At 40.0% G+C, this 19,834-nt stretch overlaps 1 protein-coding gene across 8 annotated transcripts in view; it reads left to right on the top strand.

Moving 5' to 3' along the window:
* Positions 1-19,834, top strand: part of SRGAP1 (SLIT-ROBO Rho GTPase activating protein 1) — a 309,133-nt gene that overhangs the window by 147,243 nt on the left and 142,056 nt on the right. For all 8 annotated transcript variants that reach the window (XM_004053497.5, XM_019039335.4, XM_055358087.2 and 5 more), the window contains one exon: positions 5,255-5,417. In XM_004053497.5, the coding sequence (XP_004053545.1) occupies positions 5,255-5,417 (163 nt within the window). The remainder of the gene's footprint in view (positions 1-5,254; positions 5,418-19,834) is intronic.

The raw sequence follows: 19,834 nt of genomic DNA, 5'->3' as shown, positions 1-19,834 counted from the left end.
TTTGCTTTAAAAAATACACATAAGATGTTCTGCTAATGAAAGTTACTGTATGATTTAAATCTTGGGGACAGGGCCAGGTGGGGTGGCTCATACCTGTAATCCCAGCACTTTGGGAGGCCAAGGCAGGTGGATCACCTGAGGTCAGGAGTTCAAGACCAGCCTGACCAATATGGTGAAACCCCGTCTCTACTAAAAATACAAAAATTAGCCGGATGTGGTGGCATGCACCTGTAATGCCAGCCACTTGGGAGGCTGAGGCAGGAGAATAGCTTGAACCTGGGCGGCGGAGGTTGCAGTGAGCCGAGATTGCAACACTGCACTCCAGGCTGGGCAATAGAGCGAGAGTCCATCTCAAAAAAAAAAAAAAAAAAAGGCCTCAGGACAGAGAGTAAGCAGACAACTCCAGTGAAATATTCAAGTACCCCAACAGGGGAAGGCGGGGGAGACCTGGACAGACCAAACTGATATCTGTTCTGCATTGGAGGTGGGGAATGGAAGGTCCTGAAAGAAGTGGCATCTAAGCAAAGACCTGAAGGACTAGTTGGTCAATAAAGGAGAGAAGAGGAGGATATTCCAGGCAAGGGAAACATCATGGGCAAGGGGCCGGCAGGGAATGTACCACGCCTGGCTAAGGGATGTACAGCAGGTTTGCAGAACAGAAGTAGTCCAGTGGGAGTGAGTAGGGAGGCAATGAGCTACATGGCTGCAGGTGTGAATCAGAGCAGGTCATGGGGACCTGGGGATCTTCCTGGCCAGTTGGGACCTTTTCCTGAGGGCATGAGAAGGAACAATGCAGGCAGAGAGAAGTTGACTTGTTTTGGAGATAGTAAAAAGACAGTGCAGGCTTTCATTTCTGTAAATACAGCAGGCCAGATAATCTGAAAAACATGTCTATCTGAAAACTCTCAGAAATGCTGGTTAACATATAATGGACATCCTTTTAAATACAGATTTCTAGGGGCCAAAAAAAGAAGAGGGAACTGAAAACCTAAGTGGCAGTTGTATCCACCCTTTAATTTCACATGGGGGAGAGAAGATAAGGTCTGTGCCAAGTAAAGACTTGGAACTGAGAGCTTCCTCCCCACCAACCCCATTGCATTGCATCCCAGAACCAGAAGAGCTACTGTCTCAGTGAAATGGTTAAACAGAAAACCCTCTACCCACCTTCACAGGGCACAACAAGAAGACCTGGCTGCTCAGCCTGGGCTCCTGTTTGGAAGGGGCTGTGGAGAAGCATGCCTTTCTTTCACCATTGGCTTTGCAGTTCCATTCATTTCACACCTCTCCATGACCTTGGACCCTGCATAAAAAAATGGGATGGGAACTATCCCCGGGCTACTTGTGCAGAAGCAAACACAAAACTATTCTGGATAAGAAATACCTCTCTGTTCTCTTCCTTTCTCTTCTCTCCTCTTCTCTTCTCTCTGTCTCTTCTCTTTTTTCTCTCTTCTCTTTTTTCTTCCTCTCCTTTTCCCTCTCTCTCTCCTCTCTTCTCTTTTTTCTTCCTCTCCCTTTCTCTCTTCTCTCTCTCTCTTTCTCTCTCTCCCCCCCGACACACACAATCTCTTGACTTTACCCTTTACTGTTGGTCCAGCATAAAAATAAATCTTAATGATGATCCCCAGGGTGAACAAATGTTATATGTACTTAACAGAGAGCGGGGCTGGGAAGCAGAGGCTGGAGCCAGTACTATATTCACATAGTAACTTAACTGTTGCTTTTTAAAAGCAGTTGTAATTAAGAAGACAGCGCATTCATCTATTCAGTAATTTTTTTTTTTTTTTTGAGATGGAGTTTTGCTCTGTCGCCCAGGCTGGAGTGCAGTGGTGCAATCTCGGCTCACTGCAGTCTCCTCCTCCCGTGTTGAAGCAGTTCTTCTGCCTCAGTCTCCCGAGTAGCAGGATTACAGGTGCCCACCACCATGCCTGGCTAATTTTTGTATTTTTACTAGAGACAGGGTTTTGCCATGCTGGCTAGGCTGGGCTTGAACTCCTGACCTCAAGTGATCCGCCTGCCTCAGCCTCCCAAAGTACGGGGATGACAGGTGTGAGCCACCGTGCACAGCCCATTCAGTAAATATTTTTTAGTATCTTCTGTGTTTTGCATTTGGTAATTGGTGGCTGTGAAGGGAAAATATGGATGGGTCCATGTACCTTTATCTGGCCCCATGGTGAATGGACACGTTTTTGTTTCTCCTGGTTTATTTGGTAGTTTTCTTTAAAAGGTAAGCAGTTTGAAATTTTCTTTAACTTGAGTAAGTTTATTATTGAATATGGGACTGAAGATAAGATGAATATGTCTCTGAAAAGGATAAAACAGGATTGGGAAAAAAGTCAGCCAGACTTGGGTTTGAGTATTGGCTCCACTTTGTGACTTTGGTTAAGTTACTTAACCTCTCTGAGCCTTGGTGTCCTAACTTGTAAAATGAGGTTTTATGACCCTTAAGTGAGAAATGTGATAAAGTCTTTGATACGATTGATAACCAGCCCAGGATATGCACTTGATATTCCTTCTCCTTTTAACCAAACACATGTTATATCTTTAGCATGATATCGTTACCAATCATTTAAGCTATATTCTGGAGTCTGGTTTTTACTCAGTTTTGGGACACTTATTGTGTAGAACATTCTTTGGCCTAAAGATGCCACTGCATAGTGGAAAGACCAAAGCTTGGTTCAGCTTCCCTGGACTAAAAAAAGACTCTCTCAGACACTAGCTTTGGTCTTTATCAAATCAGTATGCCTTGCTAAGCTTCCATTCTTTCACTGATAGAAAAGATACAAAGGGTCGGGTGCGGTGGCTCACACCTGTAATCCCAGCACTTTGGGAGGTGGAGATGGGTGGATAACCTGAGGTCAGGAGTTCAAGACCAGCCTGACCAACATAGTGAAACCTGTCTCTACTAAAAATACAAAAATTAGCCAGGCATGGTGGCAGGCACCTGTAATCCCAGCTACTTGGGAGGCTGAGCCAGGAGAATCGCTTGAACCCTGGAGGAAAAGGTTGCAGTGACTCAAGATCACGCCATTGCAGCCCAGCCTAGGCAACAAGAGCAAAACTCCATCTAAAAAAAATATAAATAAATAAAAAGAAGATACAAAGAATCTCTGCCTCAAATGGTAGTAATAAGGATTAAGTAGAGTTGATGTTTGTAAAATCTTTATACCAGCCCGTGGATAAAACAGCTGACTTTATATAGCACTTACCATGTATACAAGGCATTATTATAAGCATTTTAAAATATATGTTAACTCCAGTGATTCTTATGAACAATCTTATAAGCACTGTTATTTTACCCATTCTACAAAGTAACTGAGGCACAGAGCAGTTAAGATCATTTGCCCAAGATCTCATAGCTAGTAAGGGGTAGTCCTGCATGTGAACCTAGACAGTGCAGCTGCAGAGGCCATGAGCTTGACATGGATATTACTTTTCACAGTAAGTGCTCATTAAATGATAGCTATTATTATTTTCAATATTACTACTACTGCTATTATTACTAAGGCAATAATAATTGTTTATGCAATGAGTGAAATAACACTTATTTAATATTTACTGTGGGGCAAGGCCCTGAGGATATGTTGAAGCATGAGATGTTCTGAAAGAATTTGTGGGTTACTTCAGCAAAGAAGATCTACATGAAGGTTAATAGAAATAAGGTAACATTTACCTTATTATATAGGGCTGGGTAGATAGGAACTCTCAATAGAAAAGCTCCAATTACCTGTTATAGAACCACTGCTCTTTGCCTGATGGTGTTAAGAAAAAAGGGAGATCTCAGGGTAGAGGGTATAATTCTTCAGTGTGCCAATGGGGAGAATGGGAGGCTGCCCTCATGGGTGCCAAGTGCTAGGAGCCTAAATCAGGCCTTCTTTCCCTATGCCCATTCCTGCTTCCATTGTCTACTTTCATTTTCTTCTAGAGAGGGCATTGACTTAATGCAGTATTAAATCCTGAATCTGAGAGATGTAATGGCAGAGGCCCAACTTCATCATTTCTTTCCTAACTTAATTAATATTCAGAGTCATACATGATCATAAATAATAGGAGGATAACATGTCTGATTAAAGGGTGCTTGTGTTCCTGCATTAGCATAAGGATTCTCTGCTATTTTGCCATTTTACAGTTACTTTTTAAAGAAAAAACAAACAAAAAAATGTCTTTTCTTTGTTTTTGAGACAGAGTCTCGCCGTGTCGCCCAGGCTGGAGTGCAGTGGCACAATCTCGGCTCGCTGCAACCTCTGCCTCCTAGGTTCGAGCAATTCTTGTGCCTCAGCCTCCCAAGTAGCTGGGATTACACATGCCCACCACCATGCCTGGCTAATTTTTGTATTTTTACTAGAGGCGGGGTTTCGCCACGTTGCCCAGGCTGTCTCAAACTCCCAGTCTCAGGCAATCCACCCGCCTCGGCCTCCCAAAATGTTAGGATTATAGGCGTGAGCCACCACGCCCAGCCGCAAAAATTTTTTAAAAAGTAATTTTTCTTAAGCTGTATCATCCCAGTTGCTCACTGTTTTTGTTGAGTTATTCTTTAAGATTTTTAAACAGTTTTCTTTTGCTGTTTATATTAACTTTTAGCTTTATTTTATAGAATAAAACAAGGAGCAGTTATGAGTCTGAAACAGTTTAATGGGTTTCAACAGGACATGTGACAAGTCATAAGCCAGCAAACTTCATGGTTCTCTTCATGAGCCTTGAGACAATGCAATAAAGTTCTGATTCCCAGGAATAGTTTTTGGGAGACTGGAGGTTATGTATCAGGGGGTTAATAAATAACCCTCAAATTTATGTTCCATGGAATGCATAACTAGCCAAATTTCTTTTCCAGCAACATACTGAACATTCAAAGCAGACTTTGTATGCCGTGGCAAAACCACAGTCTGTCTGAGACAGTAGTCAGTAGATTTTTATGTAAACATAAATTGCTTTCTTCAATGGAGCGTTTAAAGCTGAGGGCCTGCCTAAGCACTGTGTATATTAGGGTCCCATGGTCCTTGTCAGGAATATGGATTTCACCAGTGTTCATGGTCCAAGTTTTTCCTTCCAAACCTGGACAATTGCTGGCTCTATGCCGTCCACAGGCTGGAAGCCTGTTCTGCTGGCTGATAAGTGTCCTGGTCTGAGAAGTGCTCAGAGCAGGATGCACAGCACAGTATCCATCTGTTGTGGTTCTTTAGTTTGCCTTGGTGACTTCACTCATCTGATTGGGGCAACTTTGAAATGGGTGGTAATTCTGTGTTTCTTCACTTCTTAGGAAAGACCAGAACCTGTTGTCTCCAGTGAACTGCTGGTATTTGCTCCTGAACCAAGTAAGGAGAGAAAGCAAAGACCATGCAACCTTGAGTGACATCTATCTGAACAATGTGATTATGCGGTTCATGCAGATAAGTGAGGATTCTACCAGGATGTTTAAAAAGGTACACTCCATAAATCCTGCCATAGTGTGCTTTCCAATAACTGCCTTGTCTATAACCAGGACTGAGAAAGGTATCTGAAAAATTAGGTGAACGAATGAATCCTTTAGAGACACAAAATAAACGGTTAAAAATTAGATGAATGGATGTTTTAAAGACATGGAATAAAGAGTTAAAAATTAGGCCGGGCGTGGTAGCTCATGCCTGTAATCCCAGTACTTTGGGAGGCTGAGGCGGGTGGATCACGAGGCCAAGAGATCGAGACCATCCTGGCCAACATAGTGAAACCCTGTCTCTACTAAAAACACAGAAATTAGCTGGGCATGGTGGCGCTTGCCTGTAGTCCCAGCTACTTGGGAGGCTGAGGCAGGAGAATCGCTTGAACCCAGGAGGCGGAGGTTGCAGTGAGCCGAGATCGTGCCACTGCATTCCAGCCTGGGCGACAGAGTGAGACTCCGACTCAAACAAACAAAAAAAAAGAGTTAAAAATTAGATGAATTAATCTTTTAAAAATACAGAATAAAAAAGTTAGGTATAAGGCATACTTATAGAGTTATAAGTCAGTGAATCTATGAGCTACACAATGTGAGCAAAAATTTTGAAATAAGATGTTCCTGCAAATTGTACCTCTGCCCAGGAACGGACTACCTGTACTCATGAAAAATCAGACCAGAGGGTAAATGCCTTGAATTCTTTGTTTGGGGCTCACACATGATGAGAAACTTGTGAAGAACAAGATTATTACATGTGCTACTCTCTTGAGAAGATGTTAGCACAGTCTTTCTTAGTTCACCAGACCAGCAGCAGAGGCTGTGAGAGAGCGACATGAAGAAAATTTCACAGGGCACAGAAAATTCCATCCCTTACACACCAGCGAGCTTCCTCCTTCCCAAATCCATTAAAAAACAAGAACTGGGCTTTGAAGTTTTCTAATCATTGTTACTAATCTCAGCCAACTCTCAGCAATTTTTTTGTTGTGTGGACATTTTTGCTGAGCACAAATAATAAAATGGGACCATTTCCTGTGCAGAGAATGCAGCTACTTGCCCAGTACGACTAGCGTTCATTTTTTATGCTTGTAAGATGAGAGTTTTCCCCCACCCCCTCAGCTTTGTATTAGGAATGTTGATGCCTGTACCTATACCTGTACCTCTATTCAGTAAGTAATTATTAGTTTCAGAAAGTAGGGGGGGAGAAAAACCACTCTGTAGATTAATGACATATTTATGTTTCAAAGAGGCTCCTTAAAACAAAGACATAGTGTTAAGCAGGCCAGCTGGAAAATTTCTTAGTCATGTTTGATGTATCCACATTAGATTTGATTTCTGACCTAGAAAGGGAATTTAGCAAGCTCTAAGTCACCTTATGCTCCATTAAATAGAAAAACAAATTTCAAACAAAGGAGAAACTTTAAAAATTGAAACTAAGGAGCATACAATTTAAGAAGAGATAAAGAAATATCCTATGCATCTTAAATAGTAGAGTTTTAAAAAAATAATTTAGACAGAGCCGTGAAAGTGCAATAATTTTCTTGTATATGAGCTCTTTATGCAGAGACCTCATTTGGTTCAGCAGGTTTTTCTGAGCATCTCTTATGGGCAGGAGACTACGATGACAGGTGCTGAAAAGGCTACAAAGATGAAGAAAATCTAGTCCTGGTGCTCAAGGAGGTCACAATTTATCCAAATTTGTATGGCACTATATAATGCTTCTTATTCAGACAGGGCCTCTAGGACCAGTACCTCTACTGAGTTCATTTATTTATCCATTCAACAAAGCATCTTTAAAATGCCTGGCTAGGGGAGCAGAGCTAAAAGACATGTCCCTGCCTGCAAGGAGCTCATTACAGTAATTAACAGTTACTACGCTAAATGGAACTGAAAGGCTGGAGATCTTAACTCTACCTAGGGGATGAGGAAATTGTTCACAGAAAGGGGAACACTTGAAGTGAGACTTGTAGGAGAAGGAGGCATTCATCTAACAGAAGGACAATGAGCTATTCCAGGAAAGGAGAGCATGAGCATGTTCAGGGAAAGGAAAGAGTTTGATATGATTGGACCAGGGATCGTATGGGAGTGGGTGATGGGATGTGAAGCTAGAAAGGATGGTCATGTAAGAAGGGACTTTGTATGTCTTGCTAAAATGTGAGGATGTGTATTTTGTAAGTCAAAGTCAAGGGCTTGATAAAGTTGATAGAAACCTAGGGCTAAGAGTCAAACAGATTTGGATTTAAATCCCAGCCCTTCTGCATACTTGCTTTGTGATCTTGGGAGATCATTCCAGAGATTCAAGAGCAGGCTCTCCATTCTTGAGGAAGCAAGAAAGGCAAAATTGGGCAGAAGGAGAGGCTGCACCTGTGAGTGCTCTGGGGCTGGCATGGCATTTGGAGTGATCTCATATCCAGGCAAGGAGACTTGGCCTTTGTTTTGGGGAGGGATTAAGTAATCTTGGAGTGAGGCAGCTCCCTTTGGTGGAGGGTAATTCCCAGAGAGGGATCAGCTGTGAGTTTCAACAGCTAGCAGCCAGTATTCCCAGTAGTTGGAGAAATGAGTTGCTGGCTCTTGAGGAATGGCCTGGAGAATGCACAGTAAATACACACACACACACACACACACACACACACACACACACACACACACACACACGTGCAGAGAGAGAGACAGAGACAGAGAGACAGACAAAAACAAACAGATATGTCTGCTTGCTTGCTACCAGGAGTTATCTTCTTATCCAGATTTTCTGGTTCTCAAAGAATTTCATCCTTGGAAACTGCCTATTTACAGTGGATTCCTGGTTACTTTGGCATTTAGTAGGGGGAATGCTCTATGCTTCCTGATCAGCTTTCTCATTCCTAACCATTGCTGACCACCTGGAAGGGTAACAGGTCATTACAATTACAGGTGTGAAGTTCTGCCTTCCTCGAGCAAACACAGCAGACTACAGACCTTACCTTCCCGTCTGTGTTATTGCTGGAAGAGGAAAGAACAAGAGAGGCAAAGGACACAGGGAGAAATCAGAGTTTACAGGGGAGTAAGACCAACCCCTAGGACACATTTGTCGTCTGAAAGGATAGGAAGCCAGAATCTATATCTACCAAGTCCAAAGAATTCCAGGTCCCTTTAGATTAGAAAGCAAGACTAGTCTTTCCTGCCTTTTTTTTGTACCCATTTATGCCTGAGGTTGCAATTTTTTTAATTTTTACAATTAGAACTTGGCAATTACCTTGACCAGCAAGATACAAATTACTCCCACATGCTTAGCATTCCAATAGTGGAACACTAGGCATAAATGGGTTTTAATCACCAGTCTTCCTCTTTTCTAGCTCTTCTTCCATTGTTATGGTTCTAGGTCAGAAGCCTATTTTCTATCAAAATGGAAAGAAATTATTAGTGTGAATCTGAAGCAGCCTTTAGAACTGCTGTGGAGTCATTAGTGAGCATAATGCTTGTTTTCCTTGGGGAGAAGATTTTGAGACTTCCTCATGTTTCAATAATATCCCCATGTCTGTATGGAGATCCAAATAAATGCTGTGTGCCTGATAGTTTTGGCCTCTTAAACAGCCATATCTTATACAGTTTAGTCAATGACAAAAAATCATGTTACCCAAATTATTCTGCCTGATAAGGAGTTTGGAGCAGGTAATTTCAGGAATTTTTTTCTGTCTAAATGGATATAATAATCAAGAAGACACTTGTAGAAATAGTTCCATGCAGAGTTATAGGGAACAGCTTCAAGACTTAACTCTTAATTACATCAGAACCAGTTATAGACATAGTTGCCTAAACTCAAAAGTTTTCAACAGGTTAAAAAAAAAAAAGTGAAGCATTTTAAAAACAACAATATTCAACTATTCAAATACTGATTATTTTAGATTTATGCCTTTAAAATTCTAAATGAAGCCTGTTGGTCAAAACAATAGTGATTCAGCTTTTAGGTTCTGAAATCAGATATTCTGGGTATGAATCCTGGCTTTGCCACTGTTGGGAGCTGTGTGGACTTGGGAATATTTGTAAATAAGCCTCACTTTCTGCAGCTATAAAGTGGATATAGTAATCTACTCCAGATAGTCGTTTAGAGGATTCATGAGTTATATATGGAAAACCACTTAGCCTAGTGTCTGGACTTAATAAGTCCTGGTAACTTTTATCTAATATCTTTATTATTATCTATATTATAAGCACTTATTCTATGTACCTACAATAATTATGTAATGTGAGATTATACCAAATATTATACCAAATGTGTCCTCATTCTAAGGAGAGTATCACAATGATGTGAAAAACCCTTCCAGAGAATCAGTTTTATTTACTACTTATTATGAAGTTCCAAACAATATTTGTAAGCAAACAGTGATAAGTGCCCTCACAACAGCATTGTTTGTGGCTAAATTAAAAGTTTTGTCCTCACCTTTGAACATTTAGTGGGAAATCAGGGAGTATCCAAGTGAATGCACAAGCTGGCCGAGACTCCATGCCTCTCAAATCCCCCACAGCCATTTCACATGGAGAGCCTTACCATGGAGAGCCAATCAATTTGAGGCTGAATTGATTTCTTCATTCAACAAAAGAGTTATTTAATTCCAGACCTTCTACTAGATGTAGACAATGTAAACACGGACAGGAGAGTACTCTGCTTTTAACCTCTTAAGTTCTGCTTAGCTATTTTAAGAGAAGGTAAGAATTTGGAGGCTCCTGCTACACAAGGGCTTGTTTCATTCTCAACCCTCACTTGTTTCCCAAAGAACCAGGGCTGATGTGCCTCTTGCCCTGTTCTCCAGCTCTGCCTTCTGCAGTCATGAGCTTTTGCTTCCTTCTTTCCATTACTCATGCTGAAACAGAGTACTCTGCATCTGGTTTGGTTCTGCAGCCAGAAAATGTGCAGTTCATATGCTACGCATAAAAATGTAATTAATGTCATCCGTCACAGTTGCAGGACAGGCTATCCAGCCAGCTTGCAATAATCACTTTATTTAAGCACCTAATCACAAGGTGTTATTTACCAATTTTAAGAACGTTAATAGAAGTATGTAGTTTGGAGGTATACCATCAAATGGTGGCATTTGAATATGTTAGGTTATCTCTATGGGTTTTAAATTACCTTGAAGTCTGTCATTTCCCCAAAGATTGTTTTAAAATCATTGATATTTTTTATCCTTCCTTGGTTTACATAAATACATGTACAATATAATTCATCTTGTTTCTTCACCAATAATGATATCTATAAGCTGCCACTTACTGAGTTTTAGCTATGTGCCAAGCACCGTACTCTACATTTTCATAAATTAGCTCACATATCCTCACAGCTGCCCAGTGAACAGGTATTATATCCACACTTCAGGGATAAGGAAACAAAATGCTCAGGAGTATAAATTGCAGCATCAGGCTGACTAGCATGTATTCTTGTCTTTGCCCGTATGTCTTAGATAGTTCATTGCTCCTGTGTACTCTGTTGGTATTTTTTGGTGGTAGAAATGTCACCCAATGCATAGGGTCAGAAACTTCTGAGAAATAGGACACTATGGTTCTTGTCCTAGTCATTCTTATGAAAAGACTGAAGAATGATATTCTGGGAAGAGGCACGATATTTGTCAATCATCCAAGTTATAGGGAGGGATTCAAAGCAGCAGAAACTGGCCCAAAGCCAGTGAGAATAACCCCTCTTTGGCATAAGTGCCATAGGTTGTCAGAGTCAGACTCACAGAAATTCGGTTGACTCACTTTAGGTATTGCTGATTGTGTGGCTTAATCTGAAAGAAAGGAGAGGTTACTAGTAAGATTCATACTTATTTTTTATTTTGATCAAAGACAGCCATATTCTATTTAAATACCCCAACATGAAAAAAAAAGCAAAGATAGTTTATGGAGGAGAAAAGCTGTAGTTTCAAATACACCATTTAAAATAGGTTAATATTCAAACATGTTTTAGTAGAAGTTAATAAAAGATACCACTTGACTACAGATCTCTAAGGCTCTGACCTTGTTTTTTTTTTTAAAAAAGGACCATAAGTTAAAAGCATCTGAAAACTACCAATCTCTATATGTGAAAAAAGAACCTATTTCTCTTTGAATATAAAAATATATATAGATTGTAGAAATTTAGAAAATGCTATAAATATAAAAAGAAATAATAATTACCCATATTAACACTAACTACTTTTAAATTTTAGGCTCTATCTTTTCACTATTTATATGTGTATACATATACTTAAATATATATGTATATATTTTACAGAATTGAGATTTCATTCTATATGGCTTGGAAAGGTGCCATTTTCATATAGAATATTATTAGCATTTCTCACATCTGGAAATAGGCTACCTCATGACTACATAGTACTTTACTATGTGCATGGCCATGTTAGTTTTCTGTTGTTAGACATTTAAATCTATGATTTTTTTTCTTATGCTACATTTTTTGAAGTAGAATTATCAAGTCAGAGGGTGGCCTTTGAATTTTGTTAGAATTTCATGTCTTGAATTAAATTCTTACTGTTTTCTTTTCTGGAGTAATGATGGTCATGGTTGTCATGTACAAACAGGTCATATATTCGCTGAAAAATTAATTGAGTTTTATTAGCAATAAGCTAACACATATAATTTAGTATACTTATATAACAGTAGTAAATAATATAACAAGAAGATCTTTTCCAAAGCATTTTAGTGCAGTGTTGCAGAAGAATTAAATGGTATTCTGGTGGCCTCAAGGGGCAGCTTAATTATTGATAGGGCCTGGATAAATAAGAATAGTTCAAGCTAACACTGCTAGCTGGTTCTCTTGGGTTTTATCAACCCTATGACTTTTTTTTTTTTTTAAGAAATAAGCCAAAACTAAACTATCATTTTTTGCAATGATATAATTTTCTGAAATATTTTAGAAAATATTTTTAATTTGTATTTATAAATTGCTTATCAGGATGGCAAGCACATAGTAAATGCTCTCTGAATAGCAATTATTGGTGCTGCTGTTCTTGGAGTTACATTGTTGCCTTTATTATTTAGTAACAACAGGATAGGTGTGATTGGCCTGGCTTTAACTTTAATATAACAAGAGGAAGTACTGAATTCTGAAGGCAACTGTAACACAATGGTAAGTATTTGAGTATCTAAACACAGAAAAGGTACAATACAATTACAGTATGCAAGATAAAAAATGATACACCTGCATAGGGTAGCTCCATTCTAATCTTATGGGACCACCGTCATTGAGTACAATAACATGCTATACAGGTTTGTAGCCTAGGAGCAGTAGATTATACCATATAGAACAGGTATGTAGTCTATACCATCTGGATTTGTGTAAGTACACTCTATGATGTTCACACAATGATGAAATCGCCTAATGATGCATTCCTTAGAATATGTCTCTGTGGTTAAGTAATGCCTGCCTGTACTTGAACTCATAATTACATTGAGATAAGTGGTCAAGGAATACTTGAAAACTTATTTTTTAGCTAAAATTAAAATCTAGAAGGGTAAATTGTTTGAAATGGATATCTCTAAGTTACTTTTATTTTCTTCTGTTTGCTTATCTGTAGTTTCTGATTTTACACAATGAACATGTTGTATAATAAAAGACACAATAAAACAGTTATTTTTTGTAAACTGAAATCTGAAGGAAAAGTGTGGTCCAGGTATACCAGTGTTTGTTTGCTGTAAAGGAGTGGGAAAACTCTATCCAGTAAATAATTCATCCCCAAATGCTGCTTATTCATGGAGAATCTGCCTGTTCTCCGGGTCCAATGGAAAATTTCACTTGGATTATGCACTCTTAAGACGGTTAAAATAGGAAGACATGAAATCAGAGGACTTCTGACTATGACAGCAGATTCTACATGGGCTCCAACCACCTTACTTCCCAAAGTATCTGTTAAATGACCAATCGAATACATAAATAGGAAAAACTAGAATAATTATTTCGACTTCAAGCAGAGCCTATCACTCTTTTGCCCAAATCTTCTAATGACTCTCACCACACTCAGAGCAAAAGTCTACATCCCCACCTCCCTTCCCCAGCTTTATTCTTCTTTATAGCACTTATCCCTTTGTGACATACTATATATTTACTTAATTATTTGTTGACTTTCTGTCCCATCAATTCCAGTGTAAGTTCCTACGGGAAGAGACCTTCATGTTGTTCACTGAAACAATGACTGGCACAGAGTAGGTGCTCAGTAAATATTTATTGAATGAATAAGTAATGAATAAAGATTTACTTCTGCATTAGAAACCAAAGATAGTGGCATTTACATAACAGAAGTTTCAAGGCATTTCAGCAAGACCCAGTATTAGCAAGGCTATGTTTAAGTAACACTATAATGTACAACCTACTTCCTGAGAGAAAGAAATCAGAGTGGGTCCTAGTAGTAACCTACCTTCACAGGTCAGCTAGGAGGACTGATGATGCTCATCATTGGAGCATCCTCTCTGTTCTATCACAGATTGGTAGCCCTGGGACCATGGCATTAAAAAGCACCACACTTTGCTCTAAGCACCCATAGGCACCATGAAATTCACCGGAAGGTTCACATGGCACAGATTCCCACCTAACTCTCCCAACTGAAAATTGCTCTTAGGATTATTTATATTCTTTTTCATCATTCCTTGAGATACTTGGAAATCCAGTCTATATAAAAATTACTCAAGAACTGTCACTCAAAATCAAGCTCAGCCTCCCATTTGACTCTTAAGACAATACCAGGCAAGCATGAACTTCCTTAGAGAGATAATTATGCACATACTTGCAGGGATAAGTATGAATAAACAGAGAAGAATACATAGTTCCTCTAAATACATGCTATAGTTTATTCATTCATTCTTCAATAAGTACTTATTGAAGCTTTCTTTGTCTCAGGCATTTGTCAAGATGTTGGGGATACAGCAGTAACCAACACAGGCCTTCTCCCTGCCCCTTGGATCTTACAGTGGGAAAGTACAATTACAGTCTTAATTACAGAACAGCATGTTAATTGTACAGTAAGGGGAGAAGCCCCTTACTTCTTATGACTTGGAGATGAGGAAAGCTGCAATTTGAATCAGTTACTAAGAGTTAGCTGGAAAATGGTGGTAAAGGAGCAGAAAACTCTTCCAGGAAGAAACAGCATGTGTGAAGAACCACATGCCGTAAGAGATTTCATGGAGGAAAAAGGTGTTCTTTGTAGGTGACTCAAAGAATGGGAGAGGGCAGATGGCAAGAGAGATGATTGGAGAAATAAGGAGTTGAAATTAAAGGCCATATTGAGGAGTTCAAATTTATCCTAAGAGCAATGGAAAGCCATTCACAGGTTTAAACACGATAGTGACGTGATCCACTTTCAGTGTGCCTGGAGTGTGGAGAGTGGATTGAAAGATAATAAGACAGAAAGTCTCAGTTTGCAGCTCTTGGAACTAATCCAGATGAGAGATGAGGATGTTCTTCCTTGGTTGTGGCAGTAGAAACATAGGAGCAGGTGGATTCGAGTGGTGTGTTGGAGATAGAATATGTAGGCCTGGGTAATTGATTGGCTGGGTGGGAGAGAAGAGAGATGTAGAGGGAGCAGTCAGAGGTGACACCCAGGCTTGGGCAGTTGTCAGGGTGATAGGCGTCATATGAGAGGAGAAGGCTCAGGACACAGAGGCTGTGATGGGAAAGGGATTATGGAAAACACGGTGTTTACTTTTGGGTGTGCCTGTGGATAACTGGGTAGAGAAGCCCCATAAGCAGACCAAGAACTTCAGGAGAGAGATCAAGACTAGAGAGTTGGGAATCTTCCACCTTTGGCAGGTCATTAAAGTCTTGGGAGTAGCTGAGATAAACCAGGGAGAACATATAGGGGGAGGAGGGAAGAGTAAGAAAAACTCGCAGCAAAACTAGGAATTAAAGGATGAGAAGAAGAACTGTATCCTATAAAATGACTGAGGAGGATCAGCCAGAGAGGTGAGAAGAAACGCAGGTCAGTAAGGTGTCCGGAAAGCTAAGTGAAGAAAATGCTGCCAGGAGGGAGTGGTCAATATGCAAAGGTCCATGATGTCCACTGAACTGAGCGGCAAAGGGTCATTGGTTATCTCTGTTAGAGCAGTCTGGGCAGAATGGCAGATGTTGAGCGAGCAAGTTAGGACAGCAAATGTGGACAGTATTGTCTAGAAATTTGCCTGTGAAGAGGAGGAAAGATAAGGGAAGTATTTGAAGAAGAACATTGGTCAAGAAAGGAGTGCGTGTGTGTGTGTGTGTAAAAAAAAAACAAAAAACAGGATGTTAGGACAAACTAGTTTAAAATATGGAGGAGGGCCAGGCCTGGTGGCTCATGCCTGTAATCCCAGTGCTTTGGGAGGCTGAAGCGGGAGGATCACTTGAAACCAGGAGTTCAAGACCAGCGTGGGCAACATAGCAAGACATGATTTCTGAAGAAAAAATATTTAAAAGTTAGCCAGCCATGACGATGTGCACCTCTACTCCCAACTACTTAGGAGCCTGAAGCAGGAGGATTGCTTGAGCCCAGGCATTTAAGGCTACAGTAAGCAATGAATACACCACTGCAGTCTGGCCTGGGCATCAGAGTGACACCCTGTCTAAAAAAATCCAAAAATAATATGTTGAGGAAAAGGAGCCACAAAAAGGGAAGCTTGACATGTTCGGAGAGAACAGGTGTAATTGATTGATCCAAGACTCTGCCAGGGGGGCAGGTAATGGGACCCAAAGGACAGGCAGAGGGATTAGCCTCTGGCAAAAGACTGTATTTGGAGATGAAAGAAGAGTTGCTATGGATGCGGGATTCTCTATTCCTGTTTCTTTGTGAAGTTAGAAGTGATAACATCTCATAAGCAAGAGGAGAAGAAAGAATGGTCTATTGGGAAAATAAGGTTGGAGAAAAAGTAGAAAAGATTTCAACCAACCCTTGGAGGGACCGAGAATTAAAAATAAAAGAAATATGATATGAAAAAGAATCCCCACTTGAGAAAATATCACAATATGAAAATAAAATATGAGTTTTCAAACAAACTTGCTGAAAACACACACATACACATACACACACAAACACGTAGTACTTTCGAGCCTCAAGCTTGCATGACTTCTACCCAGCATTCCATAAAATCATCCTCTTTTCAAAAAGAGCACAGATTAGGTCTTACATATAATATTAAATGTCAGAAAACAATGGAGCAAAACCTGCAAGGACAATTGAAGGAAAGTTACAACTCCAAAATTCTAGATACAACCAAGTTGTTATTCATTTTAAAAAGCAACTGAAGAGCAATCTTAAATATGTAGTGTACTTTCCTGAATACACACTTAGTTTGGGTAGATTGTGTGCAAAGTTAGCATTTTCCTTTTATCAACTCCCTGAAGTATTTCTTGCCCACAGTGACTTTGGGCTTGGCCATATGACTTGCTTTGGTCAATGGGACAATGGTAAATGTGAAGCAAGCAGATACTTGAAAAGTGCTTCCACATTGTGGCCTGCCCTCTTTTGATGTTTTTGGACATGTAACAAGTTATCAAGTCCTAGCTAGCTTGCTGGATGAGGCACAAGACTACATGGAAGGCAACGGAAGCCTCCTAAGTGACAGCCAGCCAAATATTACACATATATTGAGGACATCTTAGATCATCCAATTGCCAGCTGACCCCAGATGATTGCAAATGCAGGAAAGAACACAGCCAAGCCAGCTCACAACAGAAGAACCTCCCAGCTGGCCCACAGAAAACTGAGCTAAGTAAAGTGTTGCTTAAAGCCACTAAATTTGGATGTTTTGTTCCACAGCAAAAGTTAAATGATACACTAGGTAAAGACCTGTGCCCTCCCCAAAAGGTAGATGAAATCAAAAGATAAAAATAGGTTTTGGGTAAATTGACTAAGTATACTCCACCATGCCTTTCCCACTGAAGGCATTTTTAAAAACACTGAATACCTGCAGCAGTTTAAAAACTGAAAATTAAAAAGTAGCAGGTAGTTTGGGCAAGAAGACCAGATTTTTAAAATTCTGTCAAATTGGCATTATGTTTTCCACTTCTTTTCCTTCAGTATCCTCCAGCCTAAATGCAAGGCAGCTAGAAACCTGGAAGTAGACATTGGACTTACATAAACATAGAGGGCTGTAGGAGAAGCTGTTAGCTGTGACACAAAAAGCAGAAAAGGGAAAATAAAGATGATCCCAAATTTTTCATTTTTCTCGCTACTTCCTCATGCCCCAGTCACCAGACAATCCCAAAATGGCAACAGCAGCAGTGACACCAACAGAGGCCTACAACTACCTACAACTCTGAAATAGAGAAACTTTCCTCCCTGATCAGAGGAGCTGTGATCCAAGAGGGTGGGGCAACAATCTGTTGTTTAATTTTCTGTCTGTCCTGCTGCCACTTGGCCTCAGATGTGGACACAGTCATAAGGAGTGTTTAGTAGATTAGAATAACTAAAGCCCCAACTTTCCAGTTAGAGCAATGAAAAGGGGAGCCCTAGGAACCAAAAAGTACTGGGGAGATTTCAGAAGGGGTAAAGATTGAGAAAGCAACACCATAAAGTTCTTTATGAACTGCTGAATCCCTAATCTACACATGAATGGGACTAATCCTAGATAGAAACCTACCAAAGACTTCGAGAATTGAACTATAGAATAGAAGCATTGTGTGAGTTCCAGAGAGGCCACTTTGTGGTGCATCTGCAGGACAGGTACAGATAGCACTGCAAAGGTGTTGGAAACAATTAACAATAGGATACTGGTCAGAATTTGTATTCTGAATCCAACCAGATTGATTTCCTGATAGAATAAAATTATCAGAATTCTGTATATTGTTTAAACAAGACTAGGAGTTTCATAATATAATATTCAGAATATCCAGAACACAATCCAAAATTACTCAGCATACAAAGAACCAGGTAAACTTCAACTTCCATGAGTAAAACAATTGATAAACATCAAATTCTGAGATGACACAGATGTTTGAATTATCTAACAAAGATCTTGGGGGGGGGGCGGTGTGTATGTGAGTGAGAGAGAGAGAGAGAAAGAAAAAGAGAGAAAGAAAGGGAGGATGGGAGGGAGGGAAGGAGGGAGGGAGAAAGGAAGGGTCTCACTCTGTTGCCCAGGCTGGAGTGCAGTGGCTCAATCATGGCTCACTGTAGCCTTGACCTCTCCAGGCTCAGGTGGTCCTCCCACCTCAGCCTCCCAAGTAGCTGGGACTACAGGTGTACACCACCATGCCCAGCTAATTTTTGTTATTTTTTTGGAGATGGGGTTTCACCATGTTGCCCAGGCTGGTCTTGAACTCCTAGGCTCAAGTGATCTGCCCACTTTGGCCTCCTGAAGTGCTGGGATTACAGGCTTGAGCCATCATGTCTGGCCACAAAGACTTTTAATAAAGCAACCACGATAAAAATGTTCCAAGAAGTAAGGGCGAATACTCTTGAAATGAATGGAAAGCCAGGAAGTTTCAGCAAAAAAAAAAAAAAAAAAAAAAGGTATAAATGGAAATTTGAGAACTGAAAAATGCTATAACTAAAACAACAACAACAAAATTCATTAGGTAGACTCAATATCAGAATGGAGATAACAGAGGGAAGAATCAGTGTATATGAAGGTAGTTTAACAGATATTACCTGGTCTGAACAACAGAGAGAAAAAATATTTTTAAAAAAATGAACAGAGCCTCAGGGACTTTGGGAATGATACCCAAATGTCTAACATTTGTGTCATCAGAGGTCCTGAAGGAGAGGAGAGTGTGGGGCATCAAATTAAAACTAATTGAAAAATAATTGCAAGAAAATTTCCCAAATTTGGCAAATGACATAAACCTACACATTCAAGAAGCTCAGCAAAACCAAACTAGATGAACCCAAAGGAGTCCATACCTACACACATCATAATAAAACTGAAAACTAAAGACAAAGAAAAAAATATTGAAAGCAGCCAGTGGAAAATGATATATTATTTTGTGGGGAACATTAATTCAAATGGCTGTGAGACTCTCAACCCTCTAAATGCTAGCAGCACCTCACAGGTTGTGACAACCAAAAATGTCTTCAGACAAGCCAAGTGTCATCTTGGGGCAAAATTGTCCCTAGCTGAGAAACATTAATGTAAGTCAATCGAGTCTTCCATCCTAGTTTTTTTAAAAGAAATATTCCAGTTTGGCTTGTTTTCCCATCTTAGGGTTTGCAAGTCCAAATTCAATAAACAAACATGGGGTAGGTCAGAAGGCACCCAGTCCCTCATGTCCCATGAAAAAGGAATTTAAAAATATTGTTCAGTACCAGGTTTATTCCATTTCAGTTATTTATAAAAGATGAGCACTTAATAAAGTTCATATTCTTTTTTTGTTTTTGTGTTTGTTTTTGTTTTTCACTTGAGACAGAGTCTCACTCTGTCACCAGGCTGGAGTGCAGTGGTGTGGTCTCAGCTCACTGCAACTTCCACCTTCCGAGTTCAAGTGATTCTCCTGCCTCGGCC

This window comes from Gorilla gorilla, chromosome 10 (genome assembly GCF_029281585.2).
Source record: "Gorilla gorilla gorilla isolate KB3781 chromosome 10, NHGRI_mGorGor1-v2.1_pri, whole genome shotgun sequence".
In the NCBI taxonomy this organism is placed as follows: domain Eukaryota; kingdom Metazoa; phylum Chordata; class Mammalia; order Primates; family Hominidae; genus Gorilla; species Gorilla gorilla.
This window is presented reverse-complemented; position numbering and strand designations above follow the sequence as displayed.